The sequence below is a fragment of the Macaca mulatta genome, chromosome 11, assembly GCF_049350105.2.
Source record: "Macaca mulatta isolate MMU2019108-1 chromosome 11, T2T-MMU8v2.0, whole genome shotgun sequence".
Lineage (NCBI taxonomy): Eukaryota > Metazoa > Chordata > Mammalia > Primates > Cercopithecidae > Macaca > Macaca mulatta.
In genome coordinates this window covers 10,377,942-10,397,389 of record NC_133416.1, presented here as the reverse complement: position 1 = coordinate 10,397,389, position 19,448 = coordinate 10,377,942, and the positions used below count along the sequence as shown (strand labels likewise).

The 19,448-nt window shown below is 39.7% G+C and overlaps 1 protein-coding gene and 1 long non-coding RNA gene across 2 annotated transcripts; one reads left to right on the top strand and one right to left on the bottom strand.

Moving 5' to 3' along the window:
* Window positions 1-1,555: 1,555 nt before the first annotated feature.
* On the bottom strand, window positions 1,556-15,792 carry OLR1 (oxidized low density lipoprotein receptor 1). The gene is given in 6 exon segments (NM_001194668.1): window positions 1,556-2,978; window positions 3,336-3,451; window positions 3,775-3,914; window positions 10,294-10,539; window positions 12,634-12,735; window positions 15,591-15,792. Coding segments are annotated over 6 exon segments (822 nt in total). The 5' UTR covers window positions 15,667-15,792; the 3' UTR covers window positions 1,556-2,836.
* LOC107000757 (uncharacterized) lies at window positions 14,243-19,306 on the top strand. Its single transcript, XR_001447901.3, has 2 exons — window positions 14,243-14,442; window positions 19,077-19,306. It is a non-coding gene; the product is annotated as an uncharacterized LOC107000757 (long non-coding RNA).
* The last annotated feature ends 142 nt before the right edge of the window (window positions 19,307-19,448 follow it).

The following is a 19,448-nucleotide window of genomic DNA, read 5'->3' as shown; positions in this document are numbered from 1 at the left end:
AGAAAAATAGTCTTTTCAACAAACGTAACTCACAATTAACCCCAAAGAAATCACAGACCTCAGTGTAAAACCTGAAACTATAAAATGTCTAGAAAAAAAAACACAGGAGAAAATTTTTGTGACCTTGAGTTGGGCAATGAGTTCTTACAAATGGCAGCAGAAATATAAAAATGGACTTCATTAAAATAAAAAAAAAACTTCTGTTTTATGAGTATATGGTTCAAAGAATGAAAAGACAGGTTGGGCAGTGGCTCACGCCTGTAATCCTAGCACTTTGGGAGGCCAAGGCGGGCAAATCACTTGAGGTCAGGAGTTCAAAACCAGCCTGGCCAACATGGTGAAACCCCATCTCTACTAAAAATACAAAAAAATTAGCCAGGCATGGTGGCGGGCACCTGTAATCCCAGCTATTTGGGAGGCTGAGGCAGGAGACTCACTTGAACCTGGGAGGCTGAGGATGCAGTGAGCTGGGATCGTGCCACTCCAGCCTGGGCAACAGTGAGACTCCATCTCAAAAAAAAAAAAAAAGAAAAGAAAAGACAGGAAAAACATTTCAAGATGCATGTCTGATAAAAAGGTTTTTATCCCGAATATATAGAGTTCTCAAACTCAACAGTAAGAAAAATGAACTAAGTAAAAATTCTCAAAAGATTTGTAGAATTACTTTACCGAAGTTACCTAATACAGATGGTAAATAAATATATAAAAATTTGCCTGGGGTGGTGGCTCACACCTGTAATCCCAGCACTTTGAGAGGCTGAGGTAGGCAGATCACTTGAGGTCAGGAGTTTGAAACCAGCATGGCCAACGTGGTGAAACTCCGTCTCTGCTAAAAATACAAAAATTAGCTGGGAGTGATAGTGGGCACCTGTAATCCCAGCTACTTGGGAGGCTGAGGCAGGAGAACTGCTTGAACCCAGGAGGCGGAGGTTGCAATGAGCTGAGATTGCGCTACTGCCAACTCCAGCCTGGGCAACAAGATCGAAACTCTGTCTCAAAAACAAACAAACAAACAGAAATTTGTAGGATATACAAATTAAAACTATGCGGATATACCATTAAATATCTATTGGAATCATTAAAACTATAAGACGAACCATATCAAATTCTAGCATGGATGAAGTGGAACTGGAGCACTCATACACTGCTGGTAGGAATGTAAAATGGTACAACTTTGGAAAACAGTTTGGCAGTTTCCTAAATAGTTAATCATACACCTACTGTGTGATCCAAACATTATACTCCTAAGTATTTACCCAAGGCAAAAGAAATCCTATGTTCATACAGACTTGTACACAAATGTTCACAGCAGCTTTATTTGTAATATCCCAAAACTAAAACAACCCAAATGTCATCAACAAGTAAATGGGTAAACGAATTGTGGTATATCCATACAAGGGAATATTCAACAAATATTTAAAAGAATGAATTCATACGAGCAGCAAGATGGAGACATATGAATCTCAAAATAATTATGCAAAGTGAAAGAAGCCAGACCAAAAAAAGCATACTATATGATTCCATTCACATAAAACTACAAAATGCAGAATGAAAGCCCATTGGTGGTTTTCTGGGGAGGAGTCAGCGGGAGGGTCATTGTGACACTTTGAGGGATGACGGATATGTTAACTGTGGTATGCATGTTCTCCACAAGGTGTGAAACTTATCAAATTGTACACTTTAAATATGTTCAGTTTATTTTACGTTAATTATATCTGAATAAAGCTTTTGACAAAAGCAAACATCTCGTACCTTCGTAAGGCTGATACAGCTCTTAAAAAAAAAAAGATTCCTGCTAGATTATGTGCACCAAAATAAAAAGGTTTCCTTTAAAGTAGAATAGGCTGTGAAGAGTGGGTGTAAAGGAAATAGAAGCCTAAAAATAGAAGATCTATTTCTAATTCTATCTGTTTCTATTCAGCAATATTGGCATACCTGGCTCAGTTTGTTCTAGATTGAGTGTCTTCATTTTTTTTGTCTTACATGCTTCGGAATTACAGCATAGCAAAACAGAGTTGAGAAGAGGTCATCTACAAAAGGTGTGTTCTTTAGTGAAAGAAATTCTATTCTTACCTCTGGGCCACACATCCTATGATTCTAACAAGAACTGTTGTGAAGGGTTAAAGCTGTTAGTCTGTTCTCTGGTAGAAAAAAAGAGGAAGAAATAATAACTGATTCAGGAAGTGGTAATAGGTTGTGGATTAGCTCACAGAAAACACCACTCATTTACTAAGTACTTTCTTGGACTCCCCACTTGTCCCAAAATATGTGTGTGTGTGTGTCTGTCTGTCTGTCTGTAAATGGTAAGAGTCTGGAGATGGACCACAGTTTAAAAACCAAGGAGTGATATCTTTTACAGTTAGGAACATGAGTTTCTTCATTTCAGGATGGCTTCTGTCCTTCTTTGTTTCTTCATGTGCACTTTTTCCCAGACGTGTTTCCCCTTTTTGGTCTCTGCCTGCACTTGAGTAAGTTCTCCATGTTCTGTCTTTTATGCAGTTTTAGGAGGGTGAGGGGAAGGTGATAATGAGGTAAAAAAGACTCAGTGCAGAGGATTTTCAAGCTTCAAGAGGAGTCAAATTTTAAGATAAAAAGGGGGAAATGGACGTCAGGCTGGCAGGGAAGCTTGGGACAAGCTAGGTCAAATAATACAGATAGCTAGAATCAAACATGTTGACATAAAGGTGCCGGGCACCTGTAGCCCCACTTTCTGCGAAGGAGCCAGCTAAATGACAGTTCTCTGGGCTCTCATGCTTTGCACCCAAATGACAAAGAATAGCTTAAATTCCAGGATAAAACTCAAAGTCTTTTTTCTTTTCTTCCAGAGCCTTCAAATTCACTGTGCTCTTAGGTTTGCCTTCTTCTGACATATACTGAAGGCAGCTAAAATGCAGTTTTCCGCATAAACAGCTCCTCGCTGTATATATGCACAGGTACCTGAAGGGTATGTCTGGGAAACAGCACCTCGGATTCTAAATCTGCAGGCAGGAAAACAAAACAAAACAAAACAAAAACAAAACAAAAAGAACAACAACAACAAAAAACTTAGGTTTATTGCCACCTTGTTTCAGAAACTTAGCTTTTGAAACTTTTTATCTTAAAGCCTCCAATCAGTAATAAACGTGGGAAGGAAAACTCAAGAAAAGGTCTGAATGGTTAATGAGTAAATCTTTTTGGGAAAGAGGTAAGGAAGGAGACTTTGAGAAATTTCCCCCAAGCTTCTCTCTGGCAACAAGAGAACATTGGTGGAATGCAGGCAGTGACTTCACTAGCAGGTTCAGCAAAGAATAGGTAACTGACAAGAAGAGAGGCATCAAGAAGAATGGGAAACTTACAAGTGGGGCATCAAAGGAGAACCGTCCTCCCAGAGCCATGGATAGCTGGGGTTTCTCCGAGACAGCCCCATCCAGAATGGGAAACTGGAATAGGAAATTGCTTGCTGGATGAAGTCCTGTGGGGAGTAATGGTTCTGAGTTTGTGGAATCCACGTGGTGGTTTTAGAATCTGAAAGTCAGTTAGTGTTAGATCCACAAAACTAAAGAACCAAAAGGGATTTCTGACATCCCCTTGATTGTTTTATGCAAACAGTTACCGAAGCCTAGAGATACTACAGAGCCTGTCAGTCCAAGGTCATGCACAAAATTGGTGATCAGATTAAGCTAAAAAAACAGACATTTTGGCTCTCAAACAAGAATTCCTGCAGTGACAGTCTAAACCAGATTCATTTCCCTGTCAACCAATACTTCAGCCCAACAAACATCCATAAACACTCACCAGATCAGCTGTACTATTAATTTTCAGCAACTTGGCATCCAAAGACAAGCATTTCTCTTGGCTCTTTTCCCAGTTAAATGAGCCCGTGGAAAATAGGTAACAGTTTTCTTCATGCCAGATCCAGTCTTGCGGACAAGGAGCTGGGAAGGGTAGTATATCTACTCAGTCAGTTATGTTTGTGTAAAAGCAGTTCTGCAGTTCTTAAATCAATTATCCCCTTAGTCCTCTCAGGTGCATACTGTTTATTTTTGTTTTTGTTTTTGTTTTGTATATTTAGTAGAGATGGGGTTTCACCACGTAGGCCAGGCCTCCCAAAGTACTGGAATTACAGTCGTGAGACACCACGCCCTGCCCACACTACTTCTTAAGTAAAATTTTACCCATGTTCTTCAAATACCTAAATAGCCCCAGAGTCCTTATTTCTCCATTTTTTGAAAAAAAAGAAAAGAAAAGAAAGAAAGAAAGCGTACTGATTTTAGCAACCTAAATGTACTTCCCATTTAGCATTTTCACTTCCCCTGATGAAAAGCAAGTTAGGCTAGCATATAATTTTAGAAACTGTGTTTGAAACAAAGCAAGTGAGGGTTGGGGAAATAGATATTTAATAGCCATTCTGCTGTTTTTAAAAAGTAATGCTATGGATTTTAAAACTTCATATCTTTGAATAATGAATTTAGGCTTAAATACTATGTGCCTTGCTTTTAGGCATGTATGCTCTAATACAGTAGCCATATGTGATTTTTGAGTACTAGAAATATAGCTAGTTTGCATTTCTTAAAAAAATATATATTTTAATTGAAACAGGGTCTTGCTATGTTGCCCAGGCTGGTCTTGAACTCCTGGCCTCAAGCAATCCTCCTGCCTCAGTTTCCCAAAATCTGCAATTACAGGCATGACCCACCACACCTGGCTAGTTTGCATTAAGATGTACTATAAGTGTAAAACACACAAATGATTTTGAAAACTTAGTTTGAAAAAAAAAAAAGAATGTAAAATAGCCCATTAAAATTTTTATACTGATTAGTATTGAAATAATATTTCAAATATCTTGGGTTAAACAAAATGTGTTTCTAAAATTAATTTTATCTGCTTCTTTTTCATTTTTATGTGGCTACTAGAAATTGTAATGATAGATATGTAGCACATACTATATTTCTTTTGTACAGAGTTGTTGCATAGTATATTAATATAAAAGTGATTTAAATTTAATCAATTTAAATAAGATTTTAGAAAATAAGGAGATTTTCAGTAGCAAAATTCACAGGGAGTCCACCAAACCAAAAACAGAACTTAGACAATAGGTAAAATATACCAATGTCTACATGTTTATGGATGCTTTCAGGAACCCCCAAATCATCACTATCATCACCATCATCATCATCTCTTCCATCTCCTCAAGGGGAAACAAAGTACTCTGGTCTACACTACAACCAAAAGGTGAAAAATTAAAATCTTTGAGAAAGGCAGCATTTTAATTTCATTCTCACTGTGGCATAAAACCACTAAATAAGAGTAGGCTTTATCAGAGAGGAGGAAGTAGGAGGAACTGAAAAACCAAAGAAAAAAGTGAATGAGAAAGAGCATACAAAACACTAAGTTGGTTTTTCACCAAACTGATGCTTATAAAAAGAAAAAGAGACCAAGTTGAAAGCAGTCAATGCAAGCTTCTTACTTCTTAGTTTGCCTAATCCCATCATATTATGTAAATATAAAAATATGTACATTTTTGGCTGGGGGTGGTGGCTCATGCCTATAATCCCACCATTTTGGGAGGCTGAGATGGGTGGATCGCTTGAGGCCAGGAGTTCCAGACTAGCCTGTGCAACATGGTGAAACCCCATTTCTACAAAAAACACAAAAATTCACCGGGCATGGTGGTGTGCGCCTGTCGTCTCAGCTACTCGGGAGACTGAGGTGGAAGGATCACTTGAACCTAGGAAGCAGAGGTTGCAGCGAGCTGAGATCATGCCACTGCACTCTAACCTGGGTGACAGAGCAAGACTGTCTCAAAAAAATATATTTAGATATATATATAAGTTTTTGTGGACTAAAAACCCAGTCTGGGCAAGTTTTCCAAGTTATGACAAAGTAAGAAGGACACGTCACAAAATGTAGTATTTAAACTAACTGCGTGTATGTGTGTGTGTGCACAAAAATAAACATAGTAAGTGATGTTTGTATTTGTTCTATAATTTAACAAGCACAAATATCGCTCAATATGTGCCAGAAACTATTGGAAGTACTGTACAGATATTAATTCATTTAATCCTCATAGTATCTCTTTGAGATAGGTTCCAGTCATTTTCTTCATTTGACACATAGAGGAGAATCTGGACCCAGACAATGTAACGCTAGAGTCTGGGTGTTTCACCACTTCTAACATACTACCTTTCAAACTTCTAAGTTAAAACCATTTGAGGAAATGTTTCTCAGTGACATTCTCGAGACATTCTGATACAGAATCTTGAGGTAAATCTGTAATCTGCCACTTTTAACAATCTATTTACATACAGTAAAGTTTGAGAATCACCACACATTCCATTGCTAAATGTAGTCTATTCCTGCAAAGGCCCTGCATCTCACTAGCTTGTTGGCCTAAAGCAAACATGTAATAACCTCTCAGTATCTCTCCTCCCTCATATATACATTGAAGACCACAGACTTTTTAGTAAAAAAGATAAAACTTGCCTCAAACTGGAAAAACCTGGCTTTTTTTTTTCTTAATGTGGGATTTTAGTATTACTTTTTAAAGACTTCTCAAAGCTCTTTGATGGGCCAGGCGCGGTGGCTCACACCTGTAATCCCAGCACTTTGGGAGGCTGAGGTGGGTGGATCACGAGGTCAGGGGTTCGAGACCAGCCTGACCAACATGGTGAAACCCCATCTCTACTAAAAATACAAAAATTAGCTTGGCGTGGTGGCGGGCGCCTGTAATCCCAGCTACTCAGGAGGCTGAGGCAGGAGAATTGCTTGAACCCAGGAGGCGGAGGTTGCAGTGAGCCGAGATCGCGCCACTGCACTCCAGCCTGGGCAACAAGAGCGAGACTCCATCTAAAAAAAAAAAAAGCCTTTTTGATGAAAGGCAGAAGTTTATTTGGTATCTCTACTAACTAGCCTTTATCTGACACTGTCAAGGAATGGAACACGTTACTTGGTATATCTGCCAGCATCAGACGTATCACTTATTGTTTTTCATTAGTTGTTCATCCAGGGCATCTCTGGGAGATAGTTCTGATGGTCCTGTTATAGGTTTAATCTCATACAACTGATAAAGACAAAATTCTCTGAGGCCTTGCCTGTTATCTAAATCATTGGTTAGTATGTGGTTATGTCCACTTTTATAAACATTCCTATCCTTAATAGATAAACCTTCTCCCTTTAAGCCTTCTTGAAGGTGGTAATATTCATTTCCTTGCAAGCTCCAACTTTAAAGAGATTAAATATGTTTGACACTTGCTAAAAATTAGTTTGTCTAAAAATTTCTGTTAATTTTGAAAACGTAAATGACCTCTAAATAGTGAAGGGATTAATAAACTGCAAAACATTACACAAAATTACTTTTTATTATCATTTCACTTTATCCGGGTCTCAATGTTTCACCTATCAAGGAAAAGCTTAGGTACCTGTGAACTGTTATTATATACTCTTTTTTAATTTTTTTTATTTTTTTTATTTTTTTATTTTTTTATTTTTATTTTTGAGACGGAGTCTCGCTCTGTCGCCCAGGCTGGAGTGCAGTGGCCAGATCTCCGCTCACTGCAAGCTCCGCCTCCCGGGTTCACGCCATTCTCCTGCCTCAGCCTCCCGAGCAGCTGGGACTACAGGCGCCCGCCACCTCGCCCGGCTAGTTTTTTTTTTGTATTTTTAGTAGAGACGGGGTTTCACCGTGTTAGCCAGGATGGTCTCGATCTCCTGACCTCGTGATCCGCCCGTCTCGGCCTCCCAAAGTGCTGGGATTACAGGCTTGAGCCACCGCGCCCGGCCTATATACTCTTTATTCAAAGAAATTATGTGGTTGAGATTAAGTAAATTGTGCAAACAAGAAGCTAGAGAGATCTCTGTTTATTAGAGGAAGTTGTTTACTAATCCTGACAGCAGGGTACTAATTTATGCACCTCCAAGGAAATAAAGTACCTGTGAATGACTCTATCTCACACCTTTTCACTCTCCCTATGCCTAAAACCATATGTCTGGTTTAATGACATACTGCGCAGAAAGACCAAATAACACAGTAGCTTCTGTAACAATATCAGAGTTCACATCATAGTCTTCTTATAGATGCTACTATTTCTGCCTGCCTCTGGATTCTGAGTCCCTTTAGACAACTAAAATTAACTCATTTGTTCTTATATAAATAGACTGCTTGGACTCCTCAGATTTTCGTCTAATCTGAAGTATCTGCGTAAGGCTTGCAAGCCAGTCTGCCTCCATTGGCTCTATTGAAATTGATGGGCCCGGCACAGTGGCTTACACCTGTAATCCCAGCACTTTGGGAGGCCGAGGCAGGCGGATCACCTGAGGTCAGGAGTTCAAAACCAGCCTGGCCAACATGGTGAAATACCATCTGTACTAAAAGTACAAAAATCAGCCAAGGGTGGTTGCGGGTGCCTGTAATCCCAACTACTTGGGAAGCTGAGACAGGAGAATCACTTGAACCCAGGAGGTGGAGGTTGCAGTGAGCCGAGATTGTGCCACCGCCCTCCAGCCTGGGGGACAGAGCGAGACTCCCTCTAAAAAAAGAGAAAAAAAAAGGCCAGGCATGGTGATGGGTGCCGGTAATCCCAGCTGCTTAGGAGTCTGAGACACGAGAATTGCTTGAACCCCTGGAGGCAGAGGTGTCAGTGAGCTGAGATCAGACCACTGCACTCCAGCCTGGGCGACAGAACAAGACTCCATCTCCATAAACTGAAATAAAATAAAATAAGTTGATGTAGTACACTTTAAGAAATAATGCCATAGAATGAGCTAATGTCGAGTTTGGGGTAGACAGTTACAAGGACAAAAAGATCCCAAAGAAAAAGAAACACAATGACTAAAACGCATTGGAATGGAAAGAGATAAGGATCTATGGAAAGGGGTCGGGGTGGCAGAATTCTTCAAGAAAAATCTCGGCCGGGCACGGTGGCTCAAGCCTGTAATCCCAGCACTTTGGGAGGCCGAGACGGGCGGATCGCAAGGTCAGGAGATCGAGACCATCCTGGCTAACATGGTGAAACCCCGTCTCTACTAAAAACTACCAATAAATAGCCGGGCGAGGTGGCGGGCGCCTGTAGTCCCAGCTACTCGGGAGGCTGAGGCAGGAGAATGGCGTAAACCCGGAAGGCGGAGCTTGCAGTGAGCTGAGATCCGGCCACTGCACTACAGCCTGGGCGACAGAGCGAGACTCCGTCTCAAAAAAAAAAAAAAAGAAAAGAAAAAAAAAAAAAGAAAAATCTCAAAACTGCTACTCAGGAGGCTGAGGCAAGAGAATCGCTTGAACCTGGGAGGTGGAGGTTGCATTGAGCTGAGATCACACCACTGCATTCCAGCCTGGGTGTGACGAAGCAAGCCTGTCTCAAAAAATAAAAAAATAAAAAAGAAAGACAAATCTCAAAACTAAAATTTTAAAAAGAAGAGGCTCTTATAAAGAAGGAAAACTTAAATCCACCAAAAGCTATGCTTAATTAAATCAGATTTCTCAAGGATTTCACAGAGCATAGGGTTGTTATGATAAAAATATTTAGAACTTCTTGCCAGACACAGTGGCTCACACCCATAATCCCAGCACTTTGGGAGGCTGAGGCAGGCGGATGACTTGAGGCCAGGAGTTAGAGACCAGCCTGTTCAATATGGTAAAACCCTGTCTCTACTAAAAGTACAAAAATTAGTTGGGCGTGGTGGTTCATGTTTGTAATCCCAGCACTTCAGGAGGCTGAGGCAGGAGAATCGCTTGAACCCAAGATACAGAGGCTTCAGTGAGCTGAGATCATACCACTGCTTTCCAGCCTGAATGACAGAGCAAGACCCCATTTAAAATAAAAAAATAAAATAAAATTTAAAAAATAAAAAATTGACCGAGTGCAGTGGCTCATACCTGTAATCCTAGCATTTTGGGAGGCTGAGGTGGGTGAATCACCTGAGGTCGGGAGTTCGAGTCCAGCCTAGCCAACATGGTGAAACCCCGTCTCTACTAAAAATACAAAAATTAGCTGGGCGTGGTGGCGGGCCCCTGTAGTCCCAACTCTTGGGAGGCTGAGGCAGGAGAATCGCTTGAACCCAGGGGGTGGAGGTTGCAGTGAGCAGAGATTGCACCATTGCACTCCAGCCTGGCCAAAAGAGCAAAACTCCATCTAAAAGAAAAAGAAAGAAAGAAAAAAGAAAAAGAAAAAGAAATTGAGAACTTCTTATATAGAACATTACGAATGAATAATGATACGCATAACAATAGACCAATTTTGAGCCCAGAATTGTTTCCAAAAAATAGTTACGATTGGACAGAAAGCTTCCACTATGTCTCCTCACCCACTCTTCTCCCAATACCTGAACAATTTGCTACTCTCTTCAGTGTTTCTTGGAGATTCAGATTCTGGTGGTGAAGTTCCATTTGCTCTTTGGATTTCTCATTCAGCTTCCAAGCAAGGGTTTCTATCATTTCCTTGAGTTCGTTTTGTGATTCCTGTGAAGCTTCTTCTGCTTGTTGCCGGGCTGAGATCTGTCCCTCCAGTTTATTTTTCTGGTGAGTTAGGTTTGTTTGCTGTTGCTTTAGGAGGTTAGACACCTGGGACACTGAATCACAGTTGCGTTAAGACTCTAGTTCTAGTCCAGATAAAAATCCCTCCAGGGACTTTTTGAGGAAATCAAAACAGAATTAAATCTATTTTGACAATAAATAAGCTGCTGAAAAATGACCCAAATTTACTCAGAAATTACAGATTGGGAGGTTCTTGAATATTCCTGCAGTATTTTGTTTAATGTCAGGAACATTGCAACCACTTGTAATTTTTTTAAAAATTACCAAGATTTTGGCCAGGCACGGTGGCTCAGGTCTGTAATCCCAGCACTTAGGGAAGTCAAGGCAGGCAGATCATGAGGTCAAGAGATCGAGACCATCCTGGCCAACGTGGTGAAACCCCATCTCTACTAAAAATACCAAAGAAATTAGCTGGGGGTGGTGGCACGCGCCGGTAGTCCCAGCTACTCAGGAGGCTGAGGCAGGGGAATCACAGTGCCGCTGTACTCCACCCTGGTGACAGAGGGAGACTCTGTCTTAAAAAAAAAAAAAACAAGATTTTTTTGTATTGAGTTACAAATTAAAAGCAATCACAAGATAACCAGTACAGTGTTAGAATAAATGAAATAAGGAAAACCTAAAATAGACACCCACCAGACTCAGCGACTATTAGTAGGAATTGTCATTAGTGATTTACTCTATTTATGTCTTAATTCCTCTGCTATATCTCCTCCCATTCTGTCTAGTCTTCCAGACTTCCTAATTTTAAGAACTGTGACATACACCCCTTTTTTGAGACAGCCACACACACTGTGTCACAAGAGTCCCCAAAGCATTTTTTCTTTTCTTTTTTTTCCCCCTTGGCCACAGTACATTTTAGGAAGGGTGAAGATAAAGTGAAGGTTGTGAAATCAAGCAGGCAATAACATGTTAAGGGTCAAATGTCTCAGTTCCTGGATTTTGATGGTGCAATACAAAGTAGACCGCTTGGTTTGAAGGCAGCTTTGATCCTGTTATAAGGTGATCAAAGGCTCAGAAGATTTTTCTGACCACCACCACTGAGTCAAGGGCACTTCTCCTAGTCACTAGGAAAGGCCCTAAGTATTCACAAATTTAAAATAAAATAGTTTGTGAACTTGAACAGCAGTTAAGAAGCAAATAGTACTTCAATGGCCATAATAACCTGGATCCTGGGTAGCCTAAACAACTCAGATCTACAACCTAAATTCACTGGCAGGTCAGGTGAATGTTGGGCACCATTTTCTTTCCTTCTTGGCCACTCCGGACCTTCTTTTCACTTCTTTTTTTTCCTCAATATCTTCTCTTTTCTAAATGCTCTTATTATAAATGTGAAACATTTTTTATTTTAAATGTTTTATTTATTAAGATTGTGTTTCTGGTTCTTAACATTAAAATGGTATTTAATTATCTCTATCAAAACTCCGCAAGCTAAATAAAATTTATTTTACTTTTGGGCCTCTCAGATGATCTCGGAGATTAGTAACTTTAAGTTATTATCTTATCCATCATTCTAGAATTTAAATAGGCTCTATCCATGAGGTTGTTTTTTTGCTGTTGTTTGTTTGTTTGTTTGTTTTGAAATGGAGTCTCGCTCTGTTGCCCAGGCTGGAGTACAATGGTGTGATCTCAGCTCACTGCAATTTCCACCTCCCCAGTTCAAGCGATTCTCCTGCTTCAGCCTCCTAAGTAGCTGGGATTACAGGCATGTGCCACCACACCCAGCTAATTTTTGTATTTTTAGTAGAGATGGGGTTTTGCCATGTTGGCCAGGCTGGTCTTGAACTCCTGACCTCTGGTGATCTACCCATCTTGGCCTCCCAAAGTGCTGGGATTACAGCCGTGAGCCATTGTACCCGGCCTTTCCATGAAGTTATGAAAACAAAACAAAACAAAACAAACAAACAAAAAAATGCCTGCCAGTTGTAATTTTTATTTCATGGCTCTATCCATTTGAAGGTGAACAATATACCCATTTATTTTCATGGTCACTCTAAAAACATTTTGCCTAAAATGAATCTATATCAAGGCTGTTTGTAGTTGTTATGAAAGGAACTTATAAACCATATTTATTAACCTCATTTCCAACACCCCGACCCCAATAAACATCAGTTCCTTATTTTAGCACTTACGTTGCATGCCCAGCACCATAATGGTCACTACTAATCCCAGGCAGAGGACTGCCAGAGTCACAGCAACCAGGCACCACCATGGAGAATAAAGAAACTGAAGGCCTAGAGTGACAGAGGATAGAATCAGAAAGACAAAAAAGAGGCAACAAGTAAGTGAACCATTCTCTGGAACCTGTCTGTACTTGGTGATTTACTGTTTATGTTTTAGTAAATAGACATAAATAGTTTGCATTCCATACCACTAGTCCTCCAAATGGCTCTGCAAATAATTCATCATACACATTTAGGAATGGAAAATAGGGAGAGTTAAGGAATTTAAGTGATTTATCCATGGTCACACAGCCAATAAATTCAGAGCCAGGATTCAATACTAGATATTTGAATCTAAATATATGATTCTAAAGCTTATACTTTATCTACTTTCCCCACAATTACACCTCAAGAAACTCACAGTCCAGCTTGGCTGAATCAACTTCATCCACAGTGCAGAGAGCCTGACGTTTTTAATATAGAACACGTGTACACATGTGCGCACACACACACACAGTGTGTTTTGTAAGTAACATAAACAAATGTCAGACATAAAGCAAACAAGCTTTCTTCAGTTAATCAACTGAGATTACCTCAAATAACTTTATGAATAATTTTATGCTATTTAATTATGAGTCCAGCAAAATTACAACTTGGAACTGGGGTTATTAATCAAAGAAAAGTAGGGATGAAACCTTGATATTAATTTAGCTTATATTAACAGCATATCCTACACTCACACCAAGTGTAGACTTGATTTTACAAGAGAAATATTCACCATTTTGAAAAAAACATATCACATAGCTCACAGGTGTATGAATATCCAATTATGTGTTCCACCACTAAAAAAAAAAACAACACAGATATTACTGGTTTTGTAGGAACACATCCCATACAATGTATTTGGTTTCCTCACCTTGTGAGATAAACAAATAAGGTACTTATATCGTTATCCTCTGTATGCAAATAAGGAGACTGAAAGGTTTATTGACTTGCTTAAGAACACAAATGCTAAAACCCAAAAATAAGTCTTTAGTCTAATTGTCAGTAGCTATGTGACTTGAAATATTATAATAATATAATTTCCAGTGTGAATGTATAATGATCCAAGTCAAGCAGTAGTCAGACATATTCAAAGTTCTCATATGTCAAAGGTACTGTGTTAAACTCCACAAATGATAAAAAGAAGATAGAAACTTGACAGGGATAAATATGGTTCATCCTCTGATTCAATACTTATTGGCTTCTAGAGTGTGTGTGGCAAGCTAGCAGAGAAGCTGTAGCTTGTCTGTGTCTTTTGCAAATAATTGCCTAGTTCTAGCCTCAGGGGCAAATACCTCTATGTAAATCTTTCAACCAGTCTTTCAACTCTCTGGTCACTGTTCATTCCACACTGTAGGGCATCAGATACTTTTATCACTTTCTTTTTTTGGGGGGGCGGGTGGAGCCCTGCTGTGTTGCCCAGGCTGGAGTGCCATGGCATGATCTCGGCTCACTGCAACCTCCGCCTCCCGGGTTCAAGCGATTCTCCTGCTTCAGCCTCCTGAGTAGCTGGGATTGCAGTTGTGCACCACCACGCCAGGTTAATTTTTGTATTTTTAGTAGAGACGAGGTTTCACCATGCTGGTCTCGAACTCCTGACTTCATGACCGGCCACCTCAGCCTCCCAAAGTGTTGGGATTATAGGCGTGAGCCACTGTGCCTGGCCTCATCACTCTTAAATAATGAAAAACTGAATTTTTAGAGGAAAAAGAAAATCACAGGACCCTGTGAAGGAAGGTACGTGTTCCGTTTTTCTATAGATTCCCTTTTGACCTGTGTCCTTGGTAGGCAGAGATCATTAATCCAACTGCTGCCCCTACTAGTGATTTTCTAATCAGAAACCAATCCGATTATTTGAAGAAGGTACCTGATCTAACCAAGATTCTGAAAGAAGAATCAATCTCATGATTATTGTAAATTCAGGCCCTCGATATTTACTACACAAATAATGAGTGAGTAAAGAAACAAATGACTATTGTTCACTTCTGGTTTTACCTATAAATGCCAGCACTATTTTTATAGCAATTTAGTTCGTTAGCTCAAATGTTAAATCACTCCGTGCTCACACTTACGTTCTCTATTGAGAGAAATTTCTGTTTTGTTTTTGGAAATATAATTTGGAATTTCTTTATTCAAATTTCTGACAATACGTTTCTGTCTTTCTCTCCTTATATTCTGTTCATTTCCCTCAGAATGGATATAGAATAAAAGGCAATTTACCCAGATTGTCTGTGGAACTGGGATTATGAATTAATTTATACCTATGCAATTTAATTTACTGTATGTGTCAAACAGAACTTATAGTTTTTCAAAGCAGTAGTACACACCAAAATGTAACTTAATGCTAAACTACACTGAATATCATTTACTTTGCCTGCATAATTCCTGAGGTACTTCAGGTTTTTGTAGTGCCTGAAAGACACTTACAGAAATTATCATTATATACACCAGATAAATTTGGTTCCCGAGCCCTCCGATGTATTGACTTCTGGATAAATGGGAGTTTGTGGTACAGTCCTAGCTCTACCACTTATTAGCTCCATAAAACTCATGTTGTCAGTCCTCCTGATGCCCAGCTAGCGCTCTGTAAAAGGGAGATAGTAATAGTGACAATCTCAAAATGTTGTGAAGATTCCGAGAAATAATACACTTAAAGTGAATAGCATATAGAACAACCTGTAGTAAATACTCAGTATAAATTGTTATAAATAAGTTGTCATCATCATCATCATTACAGCCTTCTTATTTCTCTTTTAAGTAAATGGTATTAATTCTCTTTTCCCATACTTGGGTGTTTAGCTTTCTAATCCCATATTTCGGTGAATTTACATTTTGGGGCTAACACTGGGATTCTTTCCCTGTACACATTTTCCCATCCCTAGTACCTTTAGCTTTTTTTCCATTTGACTTCTCATCAGGCTGGTCCTTCATAGTCTGGATCTTTAGGTCATCAAAAGTCATTTCCAAATTCAAGCTAAGAATGAGAGAGTGAAGCAGTCACGAACTTCAACAAACTAAAAATATGTGAGCTTCTGCTGAAGTGTTTAAATAGCTACTGTTATCTAATAGAAGAATGACTCAATCATTGGTAGGAGGAAGGAGAGGCTTTGCTTCATATTGGGAAGTTCGCTGACGCAAATTCTTGAGTTATGTGTATTGCAGGTGGAGAAAGTGGCGATTCTGAAGGTGTTTCAGGATATTTCGCTAAGCAATTTATGAAAGGGAGAACTATTTTTCATGAGCATTAGAGGAGAAATATTGTACCCACTCTTCAGATACAGAAACTGAAATTCAAAGAGAGTAAGTCCCACCACATTTGTGAAAAATGTGTTAGAATTTTGGGCCAAAATATTTGATTGCAATGTTTGTTTGCTAATTTCACTTAGCAGACTGTTTCTATATGGTGTCTTTTAGAAATCACATATATTCTCTTTTAATTTTCACTGTTTTATTTGGCGATAGATCTGAGAATTTTGGGGCGAATCACATATGGTTCCCATTTCCAGCAATGGTGTCCTGGGTAATTTTAGAATTTATCTGGGGCTACTATTTCATATAGTGCCAGTGTAACATAGCAGCAGAGAGCGCTTTGAAACCAGAAAGAGCTAGTTTCAGTACTTTCCTTTAGTCTGCAGTCCTGGAAAATCTTAATACTTTGAATATATGTCTTTGTCTGGAAATTAGGGATAATGTCTACCTGATAACGATGCTATAGGAATTCAAATGACATGCTGGGTAAGAATGATAAGCTTTTTCACACTACATTTGTGAAAAATGTCACATTGCTATAGGAATTCAAATGACGAGCTGGGTAAAAATGACAAACTTTGTACTTGGAGCATAATAAGAACCCAATAGATAATAGTTATTTGTATAGTACTAATAGCACAGTTGAATTACCCATCAAATAATATATTTCAGTAAAATCCGTGATTGACTTATGTCACAAAGACTCTCACATGAGAGACCCGTAAGTATGTCTGTATGTATTTACTGATAGAATACTTAATCTATTTTCCCTTGACAACCTCCTAACCGGATATATATCTATTGGAGATGTCTTCTGAAGTATTTATAAGCAAAATGATATGATATCCAGCATTTACTTTAAATTGCTCCAGGAAAAAAAAAAAAAAGTGAAAAGAAAAGGATAGACAAAGGAAGAATGGAAATAAAATAAATAAATAAAACATATAAGAAACTGTTAGGAAAAATTACCAATATTGACAGCCTAATGAGGATTCCATTTCCCTCCTCCTCCCTGTTTCCTGTATTCCTTTTATTATGTGCAGAGTATTTGAGAACAAATTGAAAACGCTGGCCAGGCACAGTGGCTCATGCCTGTAATCCCAGCACTTTAAGAGGCCGAGGAGGGTGGATCACTTGAGGTCAGGATTTTGAGACCAGCCTGGCCAACATGGTAAAACCGTGTCACCACTAAAAATACAAAAGTTAGCTGGGCCTGGTTGCAAGCCTGTAATCCCAGCTACTTGGGAGGTGGAGGTTGCAGTGAGCTGAGACTGTGCCACTGTACTCCAGCCTGGGCAACAGAGCGAGACTCCATTAAAAAAAAAAAGAATTAAAAAACACTGAAACGATATCACACTGAAAAGGGCATATTATCATTTCTCTACTGACTCAGTTATTTTGGATGCCATGAATATTATAGAACATAAAGTGTTTACCATTTTAACCATTTTTAGGTGTACTGTTCAGTGGCATTAAGTACATTTACATTGTTGTGCAGCCATCACCACCATCCATCTCCAGAACTTTCCATCTTCCCCAATTGTAACTCTGTACCCAACAAGCAATAACTCCTGTGACGGTGAATTGAATTTTATGTGTCTTTTTTTCTTTTTGAGATGGAGTTTCGCCCTTGTTACCCAGGCTGGATTGCAAAGGCGTGATCTCGGCTCACTGCAACCTCCGCCTCCTGGGTTCAAGCAATTCTCCTGCCTCAGCCTCCTGAGTAGCTGGGATTACAGGCATCCGCCACCACTCCCGGCTAATTGTTTCGTGTTTTCAGTAGAGATAGTATTTCAACATGTTGGCCAGGCTGGTCTTGAACTCCTGTCCTGAAGTGATCCGCCCGCCTCAGTCTCCCAAAGTGCTGGGATTACAAGCATGAGCCACCATGTTGCCCTTATGTGTCTTCTTGACTGGGCCATGGGGTTCCCAGACAGGATGCTTTTAAATAAGGTTAACATATTAATCAGCAGAGGAAAGCAGATTTCACTGCATAATGTGGGTGGGCCTCATCCAAAAGTTGAAGGCCTAAACGACAAAATAACTTCTAACCTTCCCCCAAATAAGAAAGAATTCTCCAGCCGTCTATGGACTGGTACTAAGCCATCAACTCTCCCAGTTCTCACTTGCCAGCCAAGTCTGGCAGCCCACACTCCAGATTTTAACTTACCAGACTCTATAATCATAAAAGTCAATTCCTTATAATAAATCTATTTCTACGTATGTACACATCCTATTGATCCTCTTTCTCTGCACAGACCTAATACAAATCCCAATTCCTTTCTCCTTTCTTGGAAACCACCATTCCATTTTTTTGTTTCTGTAAATTGGTTTATTTTAGGCACCTCCTACTGGTGGAATCATACAATATTTGTCCTTCTGTATCTAACTTATTTTATTTAGCACTGTGTCTTCAATTATCAATGTGGTAGCATGTGCCAGAATTTTGTTCATTTTTAAGTCTGTATAATATTCCTTTGTATATATAAACCACATTCTACATTTTATTTATCCATTGATGGATGTTTGGGTTTATCCTCTTTTTAAAGATCAGTGGGATAGTTTCTACAGTCCTTGTGTGGCAGATAACTGGACAGATTTGAAATTTTTTTTTTTTTTGAGACAGAGTCTCCTTCTGTCGCCCAGGCTGGAGTGCAGTGGCGCGATCTTGGCTCACTGCAAGCTCCTCCTCCCGGATTCACGCCATTCTCCTGCCTCAGCCTCCCGAGTAGCTGGGACTACAGGCGCCCGCCACCATGCCCGGCCAATTTTGTTTTGTATTTTTCAGTAGAGACAGGGTTTCACAGTGTTGGCCAGGATGGCCTCGATCTCCTGACCTTGTGATCCGCCCACCTCGGCCTCCAAAGTGCTGAGATTACAGGCTTGAGCCACCGCGCCCGGCCAGATTTGAAAAATTTTAGGGGGCTCTCATTATCCCTGCCTCCTGGTGTTCATGATCTTGTGTAATCCTTCGCCTTGAGTGTGAGTGAGACCTATGACTTGGAGTGTAGCAGAAGTGCGGGAATGTGTGTGATCATCTACATAAGCTTATGTAAGGTATAGTGACTATTATGCTAAAGTCACTCTCCCTCTCCTATTTCCATCTTTATCTCTCTGTCTAGATTTTTAAAAGCAAGCTTAAATGGATCCTGCAGCCATGGAGAAATAAATTCTGCCTGAGAGAGCTTACAAGTGAATCTTCCCAGGGTCACCTGGGAATGCCTGATGAGAGCACAGCCCAGCAGCCACCATGATTGCAGCCTTGTGAGACATCAAGCAGAGGACCCAACTAAGTTGTGCCCACACTTCTGACGCACAGATACTTTGAAATAATAAAAGTATGTTGTTTTACCTTGCGGCTCACATAATTTGTGGTGATGTGTTACACAGCATATAAACCTAAAACATTCTACGATAAACTGAATCCTTCCATCTTGTTTAACTTTTTTAACTCTAATCTTTTTACTGATTTCAGTGCCTTTGAGGCTGTCGCT